Raw genomic sequence first — 27327 nt, 5'->3', positions numbered from 1 at the left:
GATTAGCAGCACAGTCAGCAGATGGATTACAGCAGTAAAATTCAAATAACTTTTACAAGAACAAGATTGGCATTAATATATTACAGCAATTGGAGCACACACTGGAGTTTTTTGAGCCATAGTCCAAAGCAGACTTGAGCTAAGGTATACATCATTTAAACCATTGGTGTGTCCCTAGTTTTAAACCTGAATCTTCTGATTTTGACATGCGGAAATGATATTCATAGTTTTTTTTAGGGATATCATTTTTAAAGTGTCAAAAATGCAGCAATATTGTTCTTCCTGCAAACCACCCTCCTCCCCCCCAAACTTCCTGGTACTAAGATATTAAATCAAGTTGTTAAATCGCTAGCAGTGACAGAAGATCAGTAAAATAATTTAATATACTGTCTGTTAACCTATTCAATACTCAATGTCCTTCACAGCCTTCAGCTGACATACTGCAGCTGGACTCTGCCAACAATAAAGCAAAGTACTTATAATGGTGTAGATTAGAATGCAGGGTTTGAGAAACAGCCAACATTACGCAATGTTTTATAAATCACAATATCCTTGACAGATGCATTCTATTCTTGGTGCAGAAGTTGTGAAAGGGTTACTGCTTCATAATACGCCCTGATTCTCCCCCTCCTTTCTCCCCTATTTTGGGTTTGCTGCAGATATTTTCAGAATGCTGTGCCAGCAGCGGTCTCTGAAGAAGTTGCATATTTTACACACACACACACACACACACACACACTCACACACGCACACACATATACATATATCTTTAAAACAAGGTTGTGTTTTGCAGTAATTAGCAGACTCATCCGCACTTCCACCATTTTATAGAAATCACAGTAACACTGCATGCAGAAGAGTGTGTTTATATGTAAACATAAAATGTTGTCTTGTCTTGGAACGAACCTTCGCTGGTTTCACTCAGATGCAAAGATTGTCTGGTGATCTTTCTTCCATTATAAATTAAATCAACTCTTCTCAAAAAAATCCCTTTTTTATTGCCTTTTTTAACATTTTGGCACAGTACAAATTGGTGCTTTTACAAGATAAACCTGTAAAGTCTGGTATTGGGCTTAGAAAGAATTCCCGTATAAATATGTTTTACTGCATCCTCATAGCACTGGCTTTAAAAATTACAGAATGCCCTTTTTAAACTGGTTCGGCCCCATTTCTTTTCCCCAAAGTCATGAAAGCATCTTGAACAGCTTTGTCTCTTCTTAAACATAAGTTACAGGTTAGAAAATAGTTTATTTTTTTATATATATATAATCACTTTTGTAATCAGCCATGGTTGCTTTGATATAAGCATATACAAGAAAACAGTCTGAGTTTTGCACTTTTTACAAAATTCTGACAACTTGTGCATTCTATTGCATTATATATATATATATAATATATTATATTATATTATATATATGTACAGAAGTCAGATCTGAGTCTCCTGAACTTTCTCCTTGGTATGTGTTTGTATAATAAAGGGCTCGGGTATTGTAGTGTGGAGCGAGTTACCCAGGCTGTTCTCTGTCCAGTGAGCCCCATGTGCTGGTTTGTACGTGTTATAGTTCATGTGGTCGTGGACCGAGGGCACTCCGACTGCTCTTTCTGATGGCGTGATGTCCTCGTCCATGTTAATGATCTCTATAGTCCTGGCTGCCGCCACCGTGCTCCGTTGTTGGTGCCGTTTGCGGAGTTTGTAAAACACTATAAGCATGGCAGCCGCAAGCAGTGTCACTGCCACGAAACAGCCAATAATGATTTTGGTGGTTTTCATGACCTCATCCAGGCTGGTGCGGGTCGTGTCTATGGTGGCCATGGTGGGGATCACCAACACTGTTTTTGGATTCCTCGTGCTCTGTAACAGCACTGTGGGAGTGGAGATGAACGCTGGCTTGTAAGTGGGTGGTGTTGACAGAAACGGTGGTACTTTAGTCCTGACGGTGTCCGGTGTTGTTTCCACGGTAACTGTTGAAAAGTAGGTGTAATTTGACGTGTTGATCTCCGCCATGCTAACTCGCAGGAAGGCTGATGCATCAGCATTCCCTTCCACATTGGTCACCATACATTTGTAGGTACCAGCATCTGTTATTAAAACGTGCAAGAAGTATAGGGTTCCATTGTTAAATACAGATATACGGGGATGTGTTGAGCCGTGACTCAATATCGTGCTGTTGGGCAGCAGCCACCTGATGGATGACATGGAGGATGTTCGACATTTCAATTTGGCTGTTCTCCCTTCAGAGATGTTTAGGTTCTGTGGTGGTTCCAGAATAACTGGCCGTGAGCATTGGAGGGTGCCCTTGTCTACTTCGGTCAAGTATTTCCCCCTCATGTGAGGCGGGGAATGGCAGCGGCCACAACAAGTAGAGTTTGTGGGGATGTACTCCCGCAGCCACCAGGCGAGCCAGAGGATATCGCAGTCGCAATTCCATGGATTGTGGTGCAGATGCAACTCCACAAGGTACTTCAGTGGTGCAAACAGATCATGTGGCAGCGAAGTGAGGTTATTGTGCGCCAGATTTAATTCCACCAATGCAGTGAGGTCATCAAAGGCATTTCGCTCGATTAGATTGACTTGTGAGTTCATAAGCCAGAGCTTTTTTAGTGATTTTAGCCCCTGAAATGATCCCGGTTTAATTGCAGGGAAGTGGTTGCTAGACATTTCCAATTCCTCCAACCTCACCAGTGGTGTGAGGTTTGGCATATCCCTCAGATTGCACATCCCTAGGTTAAGGTATTTTAAGTTAATTAAGCCCTCAAAAGCACCATCCAAAATGTACTCTAGTTTTCTAAGTTCCCCCAGATCCAGACGCAGCAGTGACGGCACCCTATTAAAAGCGTATGATGGAATGCTTTCAATGGGGTTGTTCCTGAGCCACAATTCACGTAGCTTTGAAAAGGACTCGAATGCGCCACTTGGTATCACAGTCAGTCTGTTCTCAAACAACTCCAATGTGTTAAGGCTAGTCAGTCCATTAAATGCACCAACCTCTATTTGCCGGATGGAATTCCGGCCAAGCTGCAAAACCTCCATGTGGTACAGATGTCGAAAGGTGTCTGCCTTGATAAGCTGGATGTTGTTCTCCATGAGGTTGAGGTACCGGGTATTAGAAGGGATCCCTTGAGGGACCTCTTTGAGACCACGGCGAGTGCAGACGACTTTGCTGAAGTGATTACTGCAGGAGCAGATAACTGGACAACTCTGTTCTCTGTTTGACGCTTCGCACACACTCCACATCCGTACCGTGAGGTAGACAAGAAGAACCAGGGCAGCATTCCAGGTGTGATGCACAGTTACCTGCCACAAGAGATTCATGATGTGGCACATTCATAATTCACCATAGTCTGGGATCGGCACTGATTTGAAAATCGGCTCTACCCTGGCACAGCAGGCTACCAGTGCCTTTAGCGATCGACAGTGAAAGGGGAAGGGGGTGGGGTGGAAGAAATAGAGAGATGCAATGAGGACGGCCTGTCACACCTACCTCTACAAGAGTGCAGTTCCTTTTTTTTCTTGCACTAGATACTAGTGCTATTTTCCCTTTGTCTTCCTTAATAAAAAATAAAGGATTCACAAAATGGCTCCTAGTAAATCCAAAGCAATAGAAAGGACTGACAGAGGTGAGGCCCAATCAGCTATGCAGGTGCATGCATCCTCTCTACCCCAGAGAGTAGCGCCATCAACAGTCGTGGTGTTTGTCCTCGGAGTTGAGAAAGCTGTTGAGCAAGCTCCATCACTGATGTAGAATCCAGACAGTGCGTTTTATGTAGAGGGTTTGTTTTTCGTTGTTTTTTTCTCCACCCCTCTGCTGCTGTTGCCGGTCTCTCTTTCCCGTTGTACCCACGCTCTCTAATCTGTTTCGCTCTCTTCCCCTCTGCCAGGCTTGGCTGATTTAAAAACAGCTACGAGCAGCACATTGCAGTCAGTAGCTTAACTAGCCAGTTCTCCACCAGTAGACGCAGCAGCTGCAGGCTGCCTCCCGCACAGTTAGCAATAATCCGTTGATTGCTCCAAGGGGAGGAGGGGGGGGGAAGCGATTGGAGGAGGGAAGATTGCTGGAGAGCGCTCTCTTTCTCTCACTGATGAAATGGAAATCTTCAGTGATGAGCTTTTCTTTTATTTTGGCAGAATCAGCATCGCAACAGAAGGAAAGAAAGATTCTCTTCTCTTCCCTCTATTTCTTGTGGTATCCTTTTTTGTTTTGAGGTAGTGAGTTGTGGCAGCTTTTCTTTTAGCCTTTTGTCCTGTTAATAAGGTTTTTGTTGGCCAGTGACTGCAACAGCTGCAACAGGAACCTCTGTTCTCCGGAACATTTTCTCTCTTTCTTCGGTCTTTCTCGCTTCTCCCTTTAACAGTGTTGCAGGCAACCACACAGGCTGCGCTCCCATCCCTTTGTCCTTCACTCTGAACGTGAATGTATTGCTGACGCATGTCGTAATGAGCAGTACATTGGTGTGATGCAGTGCTCTTGTATGTATTAACAAACCCCCTGCAGCACCCCCTCCCCACCCCCTAACCCCACTCTCCTCTAAGGGTTAATGATAAATCCCTCCAGCAATGTTTCATTGGTTCGGTGAAGTATTTTCATATGCATATATAAACTCTGGAAGAGGCTGTCAATTCGGACCCTGCAGCTGTAATACTATTTAGGGTTGTTCTGAGTGTATGTGATGTGGCGGCTGACTCTTTGAAGTAGCCAAATGTGTTGCAGTAATTTGAGGTAGCTTACTGTCCTCGGACTCTGTTGGGATAAACACGAATTGATGCTATGGCTGCTGGGGGCCAGAGAGATGCAATTGGTCAGCTGGCTGCCAGTCTTACGTCATTGCTTGTAGTGCTGAGTTGGCTGCTCTGTGACGGCAAGACAATCTGTTGGAAGCTGAAAGAAATGTTCCTCCTGCATAGCAATGCACTGGAGAAGGGGAACGAGAAGGAGAGAAGCAAAATGGAGTCTCTCTTCTGACCAATTAGACACAATTAGAATACAAACACCTCCCTTGAGTTTTAGACATTCTCCTGTTTACCTTTTGTTGCCTTGCCTAAGTGGAAGGTAATGCCACTTTCTGTAGCCAATGATCTAGTCTGATTTTAAATGTTGTATCTAGTTGTATTGAGTTAGTCTAGTTTCAGCCAGCCCCATGCCAGATTCTGATGGCACTGGATCTTGAACAGATCTGTTTCTGTACATAGAACTGTGGATGTGATTGTTGATGCTGGCCAACCAACAAGGAAGATTTTGTGGTGCAGCAGGTAGCATCCCTACCTTTGTGCCAGAAGTTTGCTGTTCAATTCCTACCCCAGGACTTGATGGCCATGGAAGGTTTTTCATGGTATGGCCAAGCAGGTTGATTGCAAACCCATAAATCTTTCTGATACGCCTATCGTTGGGAGAGTTTCCTGGTCAGCCAACACCGTGTGGTAGCTGCAGTGCGGCAGCCTCTCCATGTTAAAAGACTCCATATGTGAGCTCTTGTTACAGATTGCTGGGGAGAGATGGATAACCCTAGATCTTGCACAGAATCAAATGTATTTAAATTTTGGAGGGAATGAAAGTGCCATTCAGTAGAGCTCCTGTACTGGACCTGAACGCTGCATCAACATGATAACTATTTATTATTACTCACCACTTCTCTCAGCCATTTCCTTGAGGGGTGGTGTGGCACATTCCTCAGTATTTATTCTTGGTGTGTGTGTGTGTGATATCTGCTTTCAATTGGTGTGTGATATTTGTTGCATGCTTTGGCATTCTTGTGGTTTGGCAATTTTTGTTTGGAGGCTGATCTCAAATCCAACAAAGCCTGCAGCTGCAGATATCCTGTGTAAAATATATTGCAGTAGTTTCAGTGTGACACAAAATCACTGATAATTTTGATATTGTACACATATCATTTAGCTCATGGACACAAAATGGCTGTTTTGAGGGGAGAAAAATTGCTTTGTTTGAAGGAAGGAGTAGGGTCAAGAAGAAGGATCAAGCTTTACTATATTTTACCTGATTGCTGTCTGTTGCTGACACTGAGTGCCTAAATATTAAGTGCTCCATTCTTCCTGAATACAAAATTCGTCTCAAAAACACCTTTGAAATGTTTTGAGATTAACCAATCTAATTATCACTTTGCTCACTTTGATATTCTTCAGAAAGAAGTGAATCAGAGCTGAAATTTCGGTACATTTTGCAGTCATTATCTCATACTCCAAAATATGTGTGTGTGTGGGGTTGGTGCCAGGGAGAAAGAAGAAGAAGAATTAGCAGGGTAAATAATGGATTAGGATGTGGGGCAAGTCTGGATACAATATAGAGTCAGATTCAATGGACCGAATGGCCGCCTTCTGCACTGTATGGATTCTGTGTGTAGGATGATGATAAGCTGAAGTACAATCTGAAAATGCATGAGTGTTGCTGGCTGCTGTGAAGTTAGTTTTCAGCTGTTGCTTACTTCAGAGCTGCCTGTGTTGTCCACTGTAGTTTTCTGCTCCGAATACATGATAGCCACATGGAATTGTCAATAGATCTCCCCATGGACCTCATAGAGTATGAGCTCCGCTAAAAGGCGAGTGGAGGCTCGCCCAACAGGGGGGATTTAAAACCAGTGGGCTCCACTCAGGCTGGCAATGGAAAGACTCGGGGCCGATCTGCACTCTAGCCACTGAACGCCATTTCGAACACACTTCAACTAAAGGGTGATTTGTGACAGAAGATTAATCGGTAAGATTATTACAGTTATTACGAATATTCTGCTATGCTGATGTTTGGGATACACAGACCTTAGTGAATGGGCGGGATTTTCTTTCGTTGTGAATCTGACAAACTTGACTAAAGGGCCAGAAATAAAACATAGTCACTAATAAATCCACTGGAGGAAATTCAGGAGAAACTTCTCTATCCAGACAGTGGCAAGAATGTGGAACTTACTACCAAGGATGGAGGCGGCGAATTGTGTATTTAAGTGGAAGCTAGGTAAACATGAGGGAAAAGGAATAGAAATCTAATTTGAAGTTTATTAAGAAGGGTGGGCAACAGCTAAAGTGGAGCCTGAACACTGGACATGGGCCTGTTGGGCAGAATGACCTGTTTCCTTGCAGTAGATACCACATAATGTCATATAATGTTGAATCCGGCAAGTTTACTTGGGTCAGATATCCTAGCCAACAAGCCTTGGCAAGCTTTGATGTTGCCATTGACTGTGTGGGACCCAACACTAGAGCAGTTTAATACGGTATAAAAAGTAACTTGAAAATATTCTAGCTCTAATCTGTGAAAAGAAGGGATTAAGGAGGAGATACCCATTAGCCCTCATCCATCTCCTTGTTCTAGAGTGCTGTACTGTACCATTGTCCCAGAAGTATTAATTTATTTTGTTTGCTTTTAACAATCGTCCTTCTTTCTCGAATCAATCGCATTTCTACTGGTTGAAATGTACCATCAGTATCTTGCGTCATGGGCCACCATTCATTCGTGTTTGAGCTCAGACATTTAGTATGAATTTGTTATTTAACCCCAGGGTGTCACAGCTGTGTCTAACCCTGTTCCCAGCCAGTTATCACTCAGGTGCTGTCCAGCGTGATTGAGAACTTTTTAAAAACCCTTTCCGAATCCAGCTATTTTTCTGAAGCAATTTGAAATTTGAAAGTGACAATAAATGCTCATTGTGCTTTTCTTCACTACTATACAAGGAATTTTAAATGGAAAGAGAATCCTGTTTCTTACCAAAACCAGAGTTTTATTTCTGAGTTCGGAGAGACAGTGTCAATTGTGCCATCGAGATCAAGTTCCTCACAGGCTTTGGTTATTCAACTATATTTGCAGCGCTGCACTAACTACTCCTGTGCGATACGTAGTTGCAGTGTTTATTTGTACACAGATTTCTGTTGTCTCAGTGTTTTTCAATTTTTGAAGTGTAGCACAGTGGAGGCACAGTACATTGGCACTCTAATTAGAGCTGTGTCATAGATTACTGGGTTGCAAGCTTGTGCAGCTAATTTCCACACTGTCTCCTGCTCTGCAACATCTCTTCTCTCCTCCCAATGTCTCCACTAGTCTAAATTTTGAATCGCGACTGTAACATTGGATCACCCGGGGGTTGAGGCAAGGCACAATCTTATGGGAGGAGATGATCACCTCTGAGCTGCACTAATGCACTTGTTTAAATTCTTTAAAAGCAGAATTGCTGAGTGTTTCCAGACAGTTTAGGGAGGAGGTTAAGCTGTGAAAAGAATCATAGGAAGGGGAGCACATTTCATAAAGAAACCTAGAAGTCTTGCCAAATTGGAGATATGCACAGGATGATTTAGTCATTAACATGTTTTTGCTTCCTGTTTCCTTGCGACACTGGCTAGCTGTGCTGATTCTGCATGTATCTCCTGTTCATATCCAAGGGTGATTATTCACTAGAGGCTAACTACCAGTGTTTGGAGCCTGTTTCACAGTGGTGCAGGTGAGAGTGGCACAGTGGTGTAGGGAAGAGATTACTGTTGAGCCCAGTCTGTGCTTGAATGTCATCCAGATAATGATTTGCAATATGAGTTAATTATTTTGTTTTTGTTGTCTTTGGTGAGATCCACGTGTAACTCAGGGAAAAGAAGGCTTAGAGTCACCCTGTTACTCGGGGATTATTATTAACTATTTGTAAAGCATGTGACTGATTTTATGTTTGCACAAGCACCTATATAGAACATACAACTGTACAGCACAGTACAGGCCCTTCGGCCTTCAATGTTGCGCCGAGCTACATCCGATCCCAAGATCAAACTATCCCCACTCTATGTGCCTATCCAATAACCGCTTCAAAATTCCTAAAGTGTCTGACTCCACTATCACAGCAGACAGCGCACCCCACACCCCAACCACCCTCTGAGTAAAGAATTACCTCGGACCTTCCTCCTGTATCTCCCACCATGAACCTTATAGTTATGCCCCCTAGTAACAGCTACATCCACCCGAGGCAATAGTCTCTGCACGTCCATTCTGTCTATCCCCCCATATCATCTTATAAACCTCTATTAAGTTGCCTCTCATCTCCCTCCACTCTAAAGAGAAAAGCCCCAGCTCCCTCAGTCTTTCATCATAAGACTGACCCTCCAAATCAGGCAGCATCTTGGTAAATCTCCTCTGCACTCTCTCCAATGCTTTCGCATCCTTCTTATAGTGAGGTGAGCAGAACTGCACACAATATTCCAAATGTGGTCTCACCAAGGTCCTGTATAGTTGCAGCATAACCCCACGGCCCTTAAACTCAAGCCCTCTGCTAATAAACACTAATGTTCTTGTCTATGCACACACATGCATATTATCCATTTGGGGTCGCTGGGTAACAGTCAGCAGAATGAAGCCTGGTAATAATTTTTTTTAATTGCTTATCCCTCACCTCACAAATACTTAAGCAAAGTGTACTACTCCTCCTCCCCTTCTCCCTCTCCCCCACCCCCTCATCTCTTTTAATTTGCCTGAAGGTTGCAAGACCGGCAAATGTTCATTAGTGTACTCCTTCAAAGTATAAGCTTGGGTCAGAGGTAGCACTTTCATTAAGTTGGGAGGTCATAAGTTTGGTTCTCTCCAAAGATTCAATCCGGCATGCCCACACAGTGCTGACAGAATAATATGCTCTCTAAAGCACTTTGCTGTTAAAGGGATATATAAGATTCTATAATGCTAATAGAATAAGAGTAGACAAGCACTCAGGGAATACTGTCCTGCAGAAGTATGGTCCTCTGTATGGGACCGTAGAATCCCTACAGTGGAAGGAGGCCATTCAGCCCATCGTGTCTGCACCAACCCTCCAACCGAGCATTTTACCTCAGTCCACTCCATCCCAGTATTCCCATGCAATTTAGCCTGGCCAATCCACGAAACTTGCACATCTTTGGACTGTGGGAGGAAACTAGAGCACCCACAGGAAACCCACAAAGACACAAGGAGAACATGCAAACTCCACACAGTCACCCAAGACTGAAGTCAAACCTGGGTCCCTGGTGCTGTGAGGCAGCAGTGCTAAATTTGTGCTTTTATGATGTAAGTGGTGGAAGACTAAAGTTCTTCTGAACAATATTAATCTCTCTTTTGGCAATGCTACTAAAACAGATTATCTGGTTATTTACCTTGCTGCTAATTTTGACATCTCTGTACACACATTAGTTGCTACATTTGTCTACAGCTATGTAACGCATCAAATGTACTTCACGGTATGTAATATGCTTTGGATGTCTTGAGACGCTATATAAATCTTACTTTGTTCTTCACTTTATAAATGGTCATTTCTCAATTAAATAAGTGTCCCAGCCATGCAAAGTTGCAAACTGAAGGGAATTAAAACATCCAGATGTATGCAGGTATGGTAGTTTGAAATGCACTTTGTGTTAACGGTTGTAGTTCGGCTGTTCAAATTTTCCATTGGGATAATGAAATTCCTTTCAGGCACAGGGTTTCAGTGTTGAGGTGGAGTCGTCAGGATTTTTTATATTCATCTCACTTGTTCGCTGCAATCAAACTTTGGAGTTATTGATGTCTGCGTGTCTGTACTGACATTGCATCTAACTCTGCATTGAAACTGAATCAGATATGACTGGCTTTTAAACGTAAAACTCCCAAGGCAGTCAATGAGTTTGTGAGGTGATTTTTGTAGCTTGTGGTAACTTACTGATTTCATTATAAATAAAAATGGTTTGAAAGGCTCTTTTTTTTCCTCAACTATGATGTGGATTAGAATTCCAAGCAGTTCAGCAACGGAAGTATTTGTTATGCAAACTTTGGCAGCTTCTTTCTTTCAAAAGGCCAAAGCTGGAGAATTGCCTTAAAATGGTTTGACATTTCAAACAGTTTAGACCTGAGCCGTGTATAAAACTGTTGCCTCTATTGCTGGGTTGCTCAATTTACCAGCATCCTTAAATATTTCTCTTCATGCATCTCTTGCTTATTTATGTCTGGTTTGTATGGAAATTTTTAATACTGTTATCTAACGTCATCTTGGTGAAGCAGATTTTTACGATTCTCTCGCCCTCCTCTGCCTGATTTTTGTTCGGTTAAGAATACAACCTTTTAGCACCTAGCGTGCAAGAAGCAATACTTTTCATTGTATATTAATACATGTGACATTAATAAATCAAATCTGTCTTTTCTAAGACTGAATGCACAGGTCTCTTACTGTTCAGGCTTTATGTAAATAAAAATTTGTTTTATCGCAAAGATGTGGCTGATGTTTTTATACTCATTTTCATCCATTACAGCCTTCTATCATTAGAATTGAAGCTTACCCTTGTGTACGTTGTTGTATGTACTATTTTCTATTTGCTGGGTCACTGTAACCAAAATGTCAACGAATGGACAATTATGCCAGATTTTGCCGTCCTGCTGTTGAAACGATGCTAAAATAATTTGTGTGCTATTGCATTCAGTCCTAAACACATGGCATCCAATGATGTTTTCTTCAGATTCAGGTTAACCTATATTCTGATATTCATAACCTAGTGGAGATGTTTTACTTTGATTCCAGAAGCTGACTGTCGAAGTCTACACGAATACATCCATCCTCTCTATTCCAAATACTGGTCCTATGGCGCATGAGAAGCCTAGAATAATGAACTACATTTCAAATGTGGATGGCAGCACCCCAGAATGGGAGGAAGTTCACACAGTTGATGAAGCAAAGATTGAGAATGACTTTTGTGCAATGATTGTCATATAGAGAAGAACCACATAAGGCTATCAGTCCCTTGAGCTTAATGGAAGCATTTGGATAGTTTTACAAATACGGTTTCCTGCATGACACTCATCGGGAGTTTAGGTGTGTTGATTTTCCAGCGCTGTGATATCTGAGCGGACTATTTAACCTTAACTCCTACGTTTTTTGATGTGCACTCCCAGCAGAGCTAAGGATACTGCTGGGAACATGTATATCTAAAATCCCCTTTGGTGTTGTTTGGTATGAACAATTATTATCTCACGTCAGTGACTTCCTTTACGATACACTGGCTCCAGTATTGTCATGAGATGTTTTATAGTTCTGCATGGAAAAGCAGTCTCACTGCATAGATTTGTATTTTGTGCAGAGAACAGCCTAAAGTGAAATAACTGTGAAAAAGTGGCCATCATGCCCAATTTTCAATAATTGGAAGATGGACTCAGAATCAAAATTGCTATTCCTACTTATGTTTAAAAAATTATAAGTCTTTACAGCATGTGTTTATGAAGTTCTGCGAAAGATCGTCAATAATGCATTAACTTAATTGTTATTGATGGGAAATCAACATAAACAATTTAGGCCCAAGAAGAATTCACATCATACACTTTCTTAAATATGAAAATTAAGATTTCAGCTCATTCAGCCAACATTAATGCATACCGAAGATCGCATGGTTTAGAAAAGTGTTTTTCAAACTTTTTTCTTCCAGAGACCCACTTTTGCCAACTGATCGAGCTTCAGGACCTGTGTCACGTTCACTTATTCGCTTGTATTTCCCAGCATATTACAGACATGGGCTTTTCATCCTGAAACGCTTTGGCGCAATTAACAAAATAATACTTCAAGAAATCATCTGAGTGGGGGTGGGGCAATGATGGGGCATATGCACAATGACAGGGAGGCTCCTGCAAGGGGAAATTCTGGTAAGGAAATTGGTTGGGAGGGAAGAGCTCTGAAACGGGCAGGGGGGGATAGTCAGCTGGAAGAAACTTGCAAGGGGATGGCCCTGAGGTGGTGGTCTATACAAAGGAGTTTGGGGCACCCTGCACAGTGGCAATCAGGCGCTCTGCAGCTGGCTCTCCTCACCCCCTCCACCTCCCCTCACTTACTGGCAGAAAGCTCCCAGCTGTCAGAAAAACTGATGAGATCACAATATCCAACTCTTCCAGAAAACACCCAGTTTACAGACTTTGATGACACTTAGAATTGCTTGGGGAAGATTTTGTCCCATGTCTCCACAGTTACTTATCATGTTTGGGTGTCTGATCTGGGGAGTCTCTAATAATTACAGTATTAGTAACCAGTCCCAATGCACGACCCTGGTACACTTGAAGCCTCAGCTCCATCTGTGACTATGTTGGAGTTGGGACTTGATGGAGAAAAGAAATCAGGATCAACATATATATTTAGATCAACGTCAAATAAGAGAAAGAAAGAGGCAGAGGAGCAAGGCTATCACATCCAAGGTGCTTCACAGCCAGTTATCATTGTTAGGTGGGCAGGTGTTCCAGTCTATTTCTGCAAAGCAAAGTTCCACATTCAACAGATGACCTGATTATTTGCGGTGGTGTATTGAGGAAGTATGTTAAACACCACTAAAACACTGTGCTCCTCTGCAGAGTATACTGCCATTTTATTATGTCCACCTGAGTAGGATGACAGTGCTTTTGTTTAACCTCTCATCTATAAGATGCAGCATTCCTTTGTACTGCAGTGAAATGTCAATGTAGATATTTATTTGCAGGCATGATGTGTATTCAGGTTTAAAATAAGGCCTGTTCTCTTGATTTTTAATTGATAATAGTGTCAGATGTTACAGATTAGCTGGAATATTACTAAATTGTTCCACTTTGATCTGTGTTTAACTTAAATTCTGGATTACTAATTACCTTTTTCTCCTGCATAAATAGCTGTTGTCACTGTTTAAATCATTTTTGATGGATATGCACAATCAGTTGAACTATGTAATTTTGTCAAATTTTGTACAAGTTTGTCTCATAGTGCAGTATTCCATGTAACCAAGCTGTGTGAAATAAATCAAAAACAGAAAATGCTGGAAAATCTCAGCAAGTCTGACAGCATCTGTGGAGAGAGAGAGAGAGAGAATAGAGCCATCGTCAGTTCTGGGGAAGGTCACCTGGACTCAAAACATTGGCTCTATTCTCTCTCCGCAGGTGCTGTCAGGGTTGCTAAGATTTTCTAGCTTTTTTTTTGGTTTCAGATTCCAGCATTCGCAGTCATTTGCTTTTATTGGAAGGCTGTTAGTTCAGGTTCCACTCCAAAAACTGGAGGACAAAATTTAGGCCAGCACTTCAAGGTAGTCCTGATGGAATGTTGGTTGTGACTATTTTGAACAGCAAAGGCGCAATCTGACCAATATTTATCCCTCAAGTAACATTACTTTCTGATTAAAATTCTATTGCAGTTTTGTGGGACTATGCATAAACCTTTTTAAAAAGGTGCTTAAAGTGAGGGGACAGTGCTTCGCATGAGGAAGAGCATTCTTTTTTAAATGAGCTGTGCCCTTGTCAGAAATCAATGTGACCTGGCTCTAATGATTAACTACTCAAAATAGGGCAGGCCACATACTGAATTTACAAACGATTCCCACCATGCTTCAGTTGAATCAAAAACAACACAGGATCAGACTGGTACAGATCACAGCACTTAATTACAAGTTAAATATACCAAAGTTTAACAAGGCAAAATACTTGTGATGTAATGTTGTAAACTCTGTTACAGCATTAACCTCCTGAAGCAGAGAATCAGCTTTCAATAGTGTATTAAAAAAAGTTTATTCTAAATAATTTTCTGCACAAAGTACAGTTATCTAAATCTCCTGCAGATTCCCAAATTATGATCTGTCAGCATTTATATCAAGCATCTTTAATTTTTACCCATCAAAATTAATCAAGACTAATTAAACCAATTTTGAAATTCAATGTCCGTTGACTGACAGAATGAAAAGCATTTTTTATTTCACACAGATAAAAGCAAATTCCTGCAGATGTTGGAATCTGAAACAAAAACACAAAATGCTGGAAAATCTCAGGTCTGATAGCATCTGTGGAGACAGAATAGAGCCAATATTTCAAGTCTGGATGACCCTTGTGAAGAGAGAGAAAACAGAGCTCGATGATCCTTCACCAGACCCTTCTGCCTTGGTAGATACCAAAGTGGAAACAGGGTTGGATTTATTGGTGGGAGATTCCCTAGAAGTCATTCTTGGTCTGTTTGGCTTGAAATGTTTAGCTTGGAACATTAAATGAAGTCATCAAATGGGTGATTAGCTTCAATGAGTCTGATGTAGATATTTTTCAAGCCAGGTATTTTGGCAAGAGGTGAGCATTGTAATTTAAGAAATATTGCCAGTTGAGAAAACATTTCAAAGTGTGAACCATATGATATTAGAAAAGTGTGTTTTTCTTTTGCTTTTCCTAAAACACTTTAGGAAGTTGTTCAAATCATGCATCATCATCTGGCATGCAGATTTTAATCTCAGTTCCAACCCAGTGCTCCAATTCAAAGAACCTCCTAGTCTTGAAATAATCATTTAGGGTTACTTACAGACAAAAGCTTCATGTGTACATAAAACATTCGCCTGTCTGTTATTTTAAACTAAGTGGGGCAACAAAATCTTCTAGAATAGCCAAGGAATATGAACAAATTAACCAATTGTCCAAAGGTAATTACGAAGCTTTGGTTTTACCATGTCCTTGGGGTCCACATCTCTATGCCCAGGCTCACCAATGCAATTCTGAATTGCTTCCTCCTAACTTATGAGAATGACTGAAATATGCATAGGTCTTGAACTCTGCAGACCTGACTCTCTCTGTTCTTCCATTGCTACCATAATGATTGCAGCATTTGTATTATTGACATTTTATTTCCATCTCAAAGACGTTTTCATGAGTTTAGGACTGTGGAAGATGGGTACAAGATTTGAACATAATGCTGCTTGCTCTTTGTGGAATTGCAGTGGACAATTTAATTTAAAAGATTCTCTGCATCAGCGTTTAACCTTTCAGGTTAACCAATTACATAATGCATTCTGTTGACCTGAGAGATTTAAATGTATTCCTACTTTGTTGTCTCTGCAACACTCCAGGGTTCCTATCAGTTTAATATGTCGAGAGTTGTCCTACACCTCTAAACTTCAACATTAAGGAGAGTGATCCCCAAAACTTGATTTGTTTGCTCCTCAGAGGGAAAGAAATGAAACAAGGGCCAGAACTGATCTACACTGGGGACTTGGGTACAATGATCATGTAGGTCAGCAATTACTGGTGTATTTTGTTGTTTATGCGGAGACCATTTGGATTTTTCAAGTTGACTGTATTACAAAAGTTTTTCGAAATTTTATTAAACTCAGTTAACTTCGCTGGATTATGTCAACAATACTAGAATCATTAGCCCTTCATATGTGGAGAACAAAGAAATGACTGATCAACTGAATACATACTGTGATTCCACCTTCACAAAGGAGGCCACAAATAAGGTACCAAAAATGTTGGGGAACACAGAGTTTATTTAGTGAGAGGGAAGAGCTGAAGTAAATCAATATTTTTAGAAATGATGTTGGAGAATCTGATGGGATTGAAGGCTGATAAATCCCCAGGGCCTAATAATTTGCACCCCGGAGTACTTAAGAAAGTGGGCTGAGAAATAGTGGATGCATTTGTGGACATCTTCCAAGATTCTATAGACTCTGAAACAGTTCCTACAAATTGGATGATAGTTAATATAATCTCACTATTTAAAAAGGAGGGGTAAAGAGATAACAGGGAATTATCGACCAATAAGCCTGAAGTGAGGAAACTTCTAGAATCCATTCCCAAAGATTTTATAGCAAAACACATGGAAATCAGTTGTAGGATTGAGCAGAGTCAGCATGGATTTATGGAAAGGAAATCATGCTTGACAAATTACTGGAATTCTTCGAGGATGTAACTCATGGAGTTGATGAGGGGGAGTCAGTGGATGTAGTTTATTTGGACTTTCAGAAGGGTTTCAACAAAAGTCCTACATAAGAGATTAGCATGTAAAATTAAAGCACATAGAATTAGGGGTAATATATTGAGATTTGTAGAAAACTGGTTGGCAGACAGGAAATAGAGTGGACATAAACAGATCTTTTTCCAAATGGTAGGCAGTAACTAGTGGGGTCAGGAGGGATTACTATCCAAATGGATGTAAATTAGGAGAGTGGAATGTGCAGCAACAACTGGGTATCCTTGTACACCAGTTACTGAAGGTAAACATGCAGGTGCAACAAGCAGTAAAAAGACAAATGGTATGTTGGCCTTTGTCGCTAGAGGATTCGTGTACAGAAGCAGGGGGGTGTTTTGATGCAATTGCACAGGGCCTTAGTGAGGCCAGACCTGGAATATTGTATTGGTCTCCTTTTCTGAGGAAGGAAATTCTTGCTGTGGAGGGAGTGCAGAGGAGGCTACCAGACTGATTGCTGGATGACATGACTGACATATGAGGAGAGATTGTGTTGGATAGGATTGTATTCACTGGAGTTGAGAAAATGAGAAGGATCTCATAGAAACCTGACAAGGTAGATGCAAAAAGGATGTTTCTGATAAGGTGCCCAGAACCAGCGTCAGAGTCTGAAAGGAATTGGGGGGTGGGGGTGGATTGGGATCAGGCTGTTGAGTTGATCATAATGAATGGTGGATCAGGCTCGAAGGGCCAAATGGCCCTTTCCTACTCCTATTTTCTGTGTTTGTAAAGTATACAGTATGACATGGAAATTCTAGTGGCGTGCATAACTCAGAACATAAGTAAGAGTAGGAGTAGACCATATGGCACATTGAATTTCCTCTGCCATTCAGTATGATCATGGCTCAGCTCACTGGATTTCATCCATGACACAAGCTGTAAGCAAACCCAGAAAAACACGTCAACTCAATTGAACAGCTTTGATGAAAGCTACATCTATTGTGATGTTAGCATACCTTTTTTAAATCATGACCTCTGGAGCTCTCTCACCTTCAGTGTTTCTCATTGCTGCAGGGCTATCGACCAGATGTCCTTTTCAGACTCCTTAATTGGTTTAAATGGGGGCCTCAGCTACTTTCTGAGATTAGTCTTATGACCCTGCATTGTTAGGAGGAAAAATGGCTGGTAGGTCAGGTGACAGGAGCTTTTTCATTTTCAGTTCTGTGCTTCAGGTTTTTAGAAGGGACAGCAAGCTGAAAAGAGGTGTTTCTCTCTCTCTCTCTCTCCCTGTTTTATTTGGAAATTCTGCTGGCTATCTGAAAACGAAGTCTTGCCTTTCTGAAGGAGAGAATTTTCTGTTGGTGGCTTGATCACAGTCTATCTGGGGTTCTGGGAAGTTGTTCTCACTTCAAACTGTTCTGAGTCTGAGAACTGCAGAATTCAACCAAAGGAGTCAATTCCAGTATCACATGAGCATTAGACTTTACTGTGGACTTGTTCCAAAGAATTTATTAATGGGATCAGTTTGAACAAAGAAAATTACAACACAGGGACAGGCCCTTTGGCCCTCCAAGCCTGCACTAACCATGCTGCCTGAATGAACTAAAGCCCCCTACCCTTCTGGGGACTATATCCCTCTATTCCCATCCTATTCATGTATTTGTCAAGATGCCTCTTAAAAGTGACTATTGCATCTGCTTCCACTATCTTCCCTGGCAGGGAGTTAAATATATTTGTTAAGGTTGTACCTTATCATGGTTGTTTTGTTTTTTGTTTGTAATTAATAGAAGCTTTGACTAATTTTCTTTCCATAGATGTTAACTATATTCTTAATGAGTTTAGGACTTTGTTTGATAATTAAACTTTGTTTGATAAAAGCTGCTTAGTGGGTCATTTGAATCATATCTGAAGTGAAACATATCACGCTTATCCTAGCTAAATTCAAGGTGCAAAAGTTATGATACAGGCGGGCTCCATAAAACACTTTGGAGTTTCTGACCTGAGCCATAACACTATAGACAACTTGTGCTAAGTGATTTATTTAGCTTTTACTTCAGAGTTTGAGAGATTATTTTTAGCCACTTTATTTTGGTAGTGTGTTAACACTTGAGATTAATATAGTTGTTCTTGAATACATCATGCCATATTTTCCCTTCTGCACTCTCCACATCCTGCTGAGCTACCAGTATCCGTTTGTATTCAGAAATCATCTCCCAGGCTTTAATGAGATACCACCCTTAATTAGAAACTGAATGTGCTGGAGAAAACCCAGAATGACAGAATTGTTATGATGTGTTACAAGGCCATTCTGCCTATCTTGAAAATGCTGCCTCTGTCCAGATGAGCATTATGACTTAGTGTCATTCTTCTACCTTCTCCCTGTACCCCTGTACATTGCTCATTCATTTAATAATCATCCAGTACCCTCTTGCATACCTCGATTGAACCTGCCTACACCACACTTCCAGATCTGAGCCACTTGCTGTGCAAAAATGTTTTTTCTCACATTGCATTTGTTTGTTTTGCAAATCTCTTTAAATCAGCGCCCTCTCATTCTCAATCCTTTTGCAAGTGGCAACCCAGGCTCTCTCATGATTGTGAACTCTTCTATCAAATCTCCTCATAGACTTCTCTTCAAGAAGAATAGTCCCAACCTCTCCAGTCTATCCTCCTAACTGAAGCTTCTCATCCCTGGAACCATTCCTAAAAACCGCTTCTGCATGTTCTCCAGTGTGTTCAAATCCTTCCTATCCTGTGGCACCCAGGACGGTACAGCTGAGATCTAACTAATGCCTTGTGCACCTGATCAAATTTGGCAGCATCTTCGGAATGAGAAACAGAGCTAACGTTTCAGGTTGAATATGACCTTTAGAACTGAAGGAAGGTATAAATATGATGGAATCTGAGATTTAAGGGGCTGAGAGCAGATAGAATAAAAGGGAAGGTCTTGGATAGGTTGGAATGTGGAAGAGACTAAATAATTAAACTATCATGGAACGAAAGACAGAGGGAGTGGTATTGTTTGTAGTAAACAAAGTATTGGTCCACAACGAGTATTAATGGCAGAATATTGAGCAGTTCTGACTGAAAGTAAAAACGTGAGAACAAGATGCCGACTGGCACTTGGGCAAAAAAATCAAAATGGAGGACACAGTTCCTGATTTGAAGATATCGAACTAAATATTGAGTCCAGAGGTCATAACATGCTAATTGAAAGATAAAGTATTGTTTCTCAACTTGTGTTGGGCTTTACTCGAACAGCATCAGGCCAAGGACAGAAATGTGAGCGAGAAAACAAAATGATGAATTAAGATGGCAAGCAACTTGAATCTTAGAATCTTGCATGTGGATTGAATGGAGATATTCTGCAAAGCAGTTACCCATTCTGCATTTGGCCTCTCCAGTGTAGATGAGACCGCATTGGAGCAGCAAGTGCAGAATACTAAATTTAAAGAGGCAAAAGTAAGTGACTGCTTCACCTGGAAGAAGTGTTTTGTGCATGGACAGTGAGGAGAGAGGAGGTAAAAGAGCAAGTGTTGGACCTCCTGCGATGCCTAGAAAGGTGCAGTGCAGAAGACAATGAGGTTTTGGGGTGATAGAGTAGTGGGCCAGGGTGTGATCCCTTTGGAATGCTGCCAGTGATGGGAAAGATGCGGGAAACCATTGTTTGCCAGTTAATGTGCTGCTGGACCTTTTGATGATGATGCTTTGAAACTTGTCATGCAGCTTGCTAAAGAAAAGATTGAATCTGTATGCTGAATAGTCACTTGTTCTCAGTCCACTTCCATAGACGCCAGTAGTGTGAGTGGATACTGACCTTTCACTAAAGCTTTCTCTACAGTTTCCTGCACACCTGAGTGACATTAACCAATGTGATCATATGCGCCCACATTTAAATTATTGCATCATTCTTGTATAGCAAAACGTCCATGCATGGTGGATAGAACTGCTGCCTCACAGTGCCAGGGACCCGTATTCATTTCCGGCCTTGGGTGACTGTCTGTGTGGAGTTTGCATGTTCTCCTCGTGTCTGGGTGGGTTTCCTCCAGGTGCTCTGGTTTCCTCCCACAGTCCAAAGATGTGCAGGTCAGGTTGATTGGTCATGCTAAATTGCCCCTTAGTATCAGGAGGACCAGCAGGGTAAATACAGGGGGTTACGGGGATAGGGCCTAGGTGGGACTGTTGTCGGTGCAGGCTTGAAGGGCATTCTATGAAACTATTGGGTTGATGGTTCACTAATGTCCCTTTAGGATGGAAACATTCCTTGCCTGGTATGGACTATTTATGATTCCAATCCCATGCTAACTTGGTTGCTTGATTCTTAATTATCCGCTAAAGTGGCCCAGAAACCATGCAGTTGTATGAAAAACATTCAGTAGTTCGAAAGGTGGCCCACTACTACCTTCTCGGAGTACCTTCAGATGGTCAATATGTGCAGGCCTTTTCATTACGACTGCAAGCTGAGAAAGGATTTATTTTTGCAATCACTCCCTAATAAGCATAAGTTAATGTGTCAGGTATCTGTGCCCAAACTGCATTTGTCACCTCGTCTTACTGCTTTGTTGCATTACATGCTTACATCAGTTACTTTGAAGGTAAAATAGCATGCAGCATTCAAATCAGAATGTGACTAACATACTCTGGAACATGGGCCAACTGCCCTGGGTTAGCTGGTATTGTGTGGAAATTCCCCTGGCTGTTGCAATCTTAAGAATCTACATTGATTTTGTGCAACTTTGGCAATTTTGGGTGAATGATGTAGCAATGTAAAGGAAACTTCAAAGATGTCATTTAGTTTGAGATGATAATTAATAGCTGCATCAAATTGCTGAATGAGTTAGCTAAAATTTTATCTTCTCTCATTCCCAGGGGCTGCCTGAACCTTTTCAGTGCAAAGCTTCGGTTCCAGTCCTGAAATTCATTGGGTTGCTATGGCATTAGCATTGTGCAAGTAGCCAACCTTGGCATAATAAAAGCAAGATTCTGCCTGCTGAAAAGATGAATTTTCAAAGTGAAAAATTGAATTAATGGTCCATTTGCAGCCATGTGTTGTCATTGTATGCTTGTATATGAAATTCTTTGAAGTCCTAAACCTTCTCTGATTTCTGTGAAATTGGTTTTAAGTAAATCATCGTTCCATTTGTACATGCTGTCTCATTATACACTCTCACCCTTGTTCCTTCATGCTGTGCCACACATCAGTTTCCCAGGAGTGAAAACTGACAGTTGAGTTTGTCACAAATCACACTAAATGCTTGCCCTGGGTTGGTGGAGTGAAGCAGTTGCCTTGCCCACAAGCTTCCTCCTATCTGAAGGGCTAATATCTAGATTTTATTCTGGCCCTTGTGTTATATGTTGTATGTACTCAGTTTATCTGTTTGTGATTCTTAATATGTCAGATGTGGTGGTTAGGTTAGTAGCACACTTGCCTCTTGAGTCAAAAGGTTGTGGGTTCAAACACTACTGCAGGATTTGAACATAAAAATGTAGACTGGTACTGCACTGCAGCACTGAAGTATGACTGCACTATTGGAGGTGCTATCTTATCATGAGGCAATAATTCAAGACCAATCTCAAGTAAAAAATCCCACTGCATGATTTTGAATATGAGCAGTGGCATTATTTTTGGTGCCCTGCCCAAAATTTATTCTTCAGAATGTAACAAGAACAAGTTATTGTTAGATTGTGGCATTTAACTTAACTCAACGTATTAGACAACCCCGTTTTTCCAGTCCCAAAAGTCATGCTTTTATAAATATTGAAGTCGGCCAATGCCCCGCTTTTCAGCTTTTCACCCGCATTAGTAGTCAGTGCATGCTTTACTTATGGGGCAAAGGATGAAGCAGGAAATATGTTCTGTTTTGGAAATGTGTATGAGAAACCATAAGGCATAGAGTAGACTGCACGTGGTGAATGGCGAAGAGAAATGAATCTCCCAGCAAAACTAATGAATTAGAAAGTTGGTCACAAGTTAAAAGTCTTAACATTTGCTAGCTCATCAAATAACTATGCTGCAATGAGGGAATTCAGTGTTGGTGAAGAACTGGTGGCAGAATGGAAGAAGGAATCCACTCTGAAGAAAATCCCCAAGACCAAATGCGCCATGAGAATCACTGGCCTTATCTTCAGAAGCGTGCATTGCAATGGGCCATCAAAAATCTTCAGAATGGTTACATCATTCAGTGCCTATTACAGACTTAAATGGACAAAAGGGTCCAGAGTATAAATGTGGAGAAGTGCTGTTACAATTGTATACAGCGTTGCTGAGACCACATTTGGAGCATGTGTTCAGTTTTGGTAAATTAATTCCAGGTTTGAAGGGGCTGTCGTATGAGGGGCAGTTGAGTAGCTTGGGCTTGTACTCACTGGACTACAGAAGAATGAGGGGGATTTGGATTGAGGTATATAAAATGCTCAATGGGATTGATAAAGTAAATGTTAACCAAATGTTCCCCTTTCAAGAACAGTCTAGAACAGGAAGTCATAGTTGTTGAGTAAGGGAGGGGGAAAGTTCAAGACAGAGATTAGGAGAAGCTACTTCTCACATAGCAGGTTGTGAATCTATGGAACTTGCTGCCCCAGAGTGCAATGGATACAGTATAAAGCAGTGGATTCAAAAAAGAGAGATAAACGTTTGATCAAAAGTGGGAATAAAGGACTATGGGGAAAAGGCAGGGGGAAGTAGAGTTAGGATGAGATAGAGATCAGCCATGATCAGATAGAATGGCAGAGCAGGCTCGAAGAGCTGAATTGCTTACTCTTACTCCTAATTCCTATGTTCTTATAAATCAAACCCCAAACGCAGCAAAGATTTCAGACCAACAGTTAGTTGGCGTAATTGCTTTATGGAAAAAGTGTTTCAGCAGGAGACCAAGATCACTGTGAGACTACCAAATTACCAGTTTCCAGTGATCCTTTGTCAGCCAGCTGCAAAAGCATGAGTACCCGTTCTGTCACATTGGCAACTCTAATAAAATTATTTCTTCGTGGGATGTGGGTTTCTGTGGCTGGGACTGCATTTGTTGCCCCTATCTGAAGCATTCAAGAGGCAGCTACATTGCATTGGCTCTGGAATCACATGTAGGCCAGGACAACAGATTTCTTTCCTTAATGGGTAGTTGTGCACCAGATGGGTTTTTACGACAATCGACAACGGTTCCATGGCTTTATTGTTCCAGGTTTTTGTTGAATTCAGATTTCACCATCTGCAATGGATGGGTTCAAACCTGGATCCCCTGAGCATTACGTTGGGCCTGTGAATTACCAATCCAGTGACAATACTACTAAGCCACCATCCATGAATTTCAATATGCCCAGCAACCGAACTGCAGAGTGGAACGGCTCGAAAACTGCTCAAGTGAACATCAAAGGCAGGCAAAGACAGGATTTGTTGTGGTAATAGCTGCAGCACTGAAGTATAACTGCACTGTTGGAGGTGTTATCTTACCAATGGGGCATTAATTCAAGGCTTATTATCAAGTAAAAATCCCACTGCATGATTTTGAATATAAGCAATGGCATTATTTTTGGTGCCCTGGAACAAAATTATAGCCTGTGGTAATCATCACACACAAATCAATGCCTAAAACCAAACTTCCTGAAATGTTTTCTGCATGTGCATGGTGACAATTGATGGATGAAGATGGAGTGAATTCAGGATGTCTGGATTGTGTGTCCCGGTAGCCTATGCAAGAAATGCAGCTGCTTATTATTGTGGGATGTATTCAGATCATATAACCAATGATGTCAAGCATCAAATGTGAAAAAATATCACGCAAATTGCAGTTGTACTACGGGTTGTAAAGTCTATAGTCCAACTATTAGATGTTGGCTTCAGTGAGCCAATCAAAATATTTGCACCAAATTAGTGGATGGTTGACAGCAAATAAACCCTGAAGATTGGAATGTGTGTGCAACCCAACCTATAATGCTTCCCTATTGTGTAGTTTGATCATTAAACCATGAGATGCTATTAATACACAAAATGTCATCAGATTATTCAAAAAAATGTGGATTATCCAATTCAGTGGATGAAAATGACTAGTTGTGAAGGGATAATTATGAAACTGAAACCTCCACGATCGATCCAGGGTGGGATTCAGTTCTTCAGCGTGAGTGATGATTTCTTTACCCAGACGGTGGTGAGGGATTGGAATGCCCTGCCTGCTGCAGTTGTAAATGCGCCTAGTTTGGGGGCGTTTAAGAGATCCGTGGATAGGTTTAGGTTAGAGGGTCATTGCTTTTTAATTGGTCGGCGCAGCATCATGGGCCGAAGGGCCTGTTCTGCGCTGTTATGTTCTATGTTCTATTTCATATCTACAGAATAAAATGCCTACAAAACAGTATCTAGCTTCAATCAGAAATGAAAAGTATTGATTTACATTATTATGTAGAACTCAAACTTTGATTTTAAAATAGCCTTTTATGGCATGTGGGTATCGCAGGTAAAGCTAACATCTTTTGCCCTTCCTTAATTGCTCTTTTAACTATGAGTCAATCACATTGCTGTGGATCTGGAGTCAAATGTAGACCTGAACAGATAATTATTTACTTTGAAATACAGTAATTGTATTAAATGCAGTGGGTCTTTTGAGAAAAAGATTAAATTAACAGCAGCATTGAGATGAATGAATGATTGATTGATTCATAAATTTTTGGTGGCATTGATTGAAGGAGAAGTTTTGGCCAAGATATTTGGGGAGGGGGAAATCTTGCGAACCCATCTGAATGGCAAAGTTGGATCTTTTTAATCCATAGTTGGCATTTGAACTATTATTTTCATAGCAAATTGTTCTAAATTGAATATCTGAAAATGTAAGCCCATCCTCATGAGACACATGCTATGATCCAATGTCAGTGTGGACAGAGATAGATCTCAGTCATGTACCATGTTGTGCATGATAAACCACGCACTGAACTTCTGGCACAGGAGCCCTCAGTAATGCAGGTAGTTGAGATATTTTCATACCACTTATGTAGCCAAAGGTAGGAGCCCTTGCCATCTTCTGTTGACTGTCCTGTAAAATATAAATGGTTCCTGACCGTCATCCTGACAATACTGTAGACCCACTTATAATGTGGATTTACTTGTCCTTGTAGAAGTAAGAAGTAGCACTGTTGTAATGCTGTGTAGTAGTGGATGGAATTGAAGACAAAAGTGTAGAAATCAGCCTCCTGCGCATCAGAGCTGAAGCATCAAATTTAGGCAGAACAAACTTTGTGAACTTCCATTGCTAAAGTGAGTTCTACTTAAGGTACACTGTTCAAATAATATCTGTACATCATTCTGGTTTTGGGAATGACGTATGCTGTTAATCCCATTACAATTTCTCTCTGTGCTCCATTATACTTGCTCTCTTTGCCTCAGGAGGAAAGATTCTGTGACTATTTCAGTTTTTAGTGTGTGATTGAAAATAGACTCGCTGGGTATACCTCTAGTTTTTTAATGTTCTGCTCTGAATCCTGTGCCTACTCGCTCCCTTCTAAGGCGCAGATATGACTCAAACCCTCCGAATTGCGTTGATTATATACCATGGTAATTTTTCTTAACCTTGAGTCCTCAGCTTGATTTGTAATGATCAGTAAGCGTCTTTGGCTCCAAATGGTTAATATAGAAAGTCATCTCAAGGGGGCAGAGGATTAAGCCGAGATTTGTCAGCAATGGTGAGAAATATAAACGAGTGAAGAATATTATAGTAGTGCAGTGCAAATATTCTCTTTCAGTACTGGGCAGTTATGCAGTTAATAAACAGCAAAACAATAATCATGTCATGTAATGATTATGTGCAAAGATGGTCCTCCATTGCTCAGGATCAGTAGTATTTTGACAGTGAACTGAAAAATGCTGACCTTATTCTCATTGACATGTTATAGTAGACTCTTGTGGGGTTCATTCTTTAAAACCCATAAATATTTTGCCAACTCTCCTTCATCCGCTCCACAAAGCAGCAAGGGATCAAAGTGCCTGGATATGAATAATTAACATTCATTGCACAGCCTATGTATCTAGAATTAAAAAAGAGCAGGTGAACATAGTACATGTGGCAGATTTTGCCAGCACAAAGATAAACTGGTTTAAATGTGAGTTTGAATCATTGTGTTACAGCATAGAACCAGGAAGGGAGCTTTGGAGTCCTCAGTATTGACTCTGGACCCCATCAAGACTCATGACACCAGGTCAAGCATGAGAAAGGAAACCTCTCGATGATTACCATGTAATTTACCAAGATTTAAGCTCTGCAGTCCTGCCACATCCAGTTGTGAATGGTGGTGGACAACTAAACAACTCACTGGAGGAGGAGACTCCACAAATAGCCCTATCCTCAATGATGGAGGAGCCCAGCAAATCTGTGCAAAAAGATGAGACTGGAGCATTCACAACACTCTTCAGTCAGAGGTGCTGGGTGGGTGGTCCATCTTGGCTTCCTCCAGAGGACCCCAGCATTACAGATGTCAGACTTCAGCCAGTTTGATTCACTCCATTTTATATCAAGAAACAGCTGAAGGCACTGGATAAGGCAAAAGCTTTGAAATGAAGACTTGTGCTCCACATCTCGCCAAGGTGTTCCAGTAAAGCCAAAACACTGGCATCCATTCCACAATGTGGAAAATTGTCCAAAATGGTCTGTACGCAAGAAACAGGACAAATCCAAGCTGGCCAATTATCACCCTGTTGGTCTACTCTCGATCATCAGTAGAGAGTTACCA

At 41.2% G+C, this 27327-nt stretch overlaps 2 protein-coding genes across 2 annotated transcripts in view; one reads left to right on the top strand and one right to left on the bottom strand.

Moving 5' to 3' along the window:
- The window catches only part of snd1 (staphylococcal nuclease and tudor domain containing 1), a 907822-nt gene that overhangs the window by 472683 nt on the left and 407812 nt on the right, over window positions 1–27327 (top strand). The gene's annotated exons all lie outside the window — the stretch shown is intronic.
- lrrc4.2 (leucine rich repeat containing 4.2) lies at window positions 995–4381 on the bottom strand. The gene has a single exon (XM_080207580.1). It carries the CDS (start codon window positions 3323–3325, stop codon window positions 1427–1429), a length of 1899 nt encoding a protein of 632 aa, XP_080063706.1. The 5' UTR covers window positions 3326–4381; the 3' UTR covers window positions 995–1426.

This window comes from Carcharhinus amblyrhynchos, chromosome 19 (genome assembly GCF_965287045.1).
Source record: "Carcharhinus amblyrhynchos chromosome 19, sCarAmb.v2.hapA, whole genome shotgun sequence".
NCBI lineage: Eukaryota > Metazoa > Chordata > Chondrichthyes > Carcharhiniformes > Carcharhinidae > Carcharhinus > Carcharhinus amblyrhynchos.
Note: the sequence above shows the minus strand (reverse complement) of the source record. Positions and strands in the feature narration are given on the sequence as shown.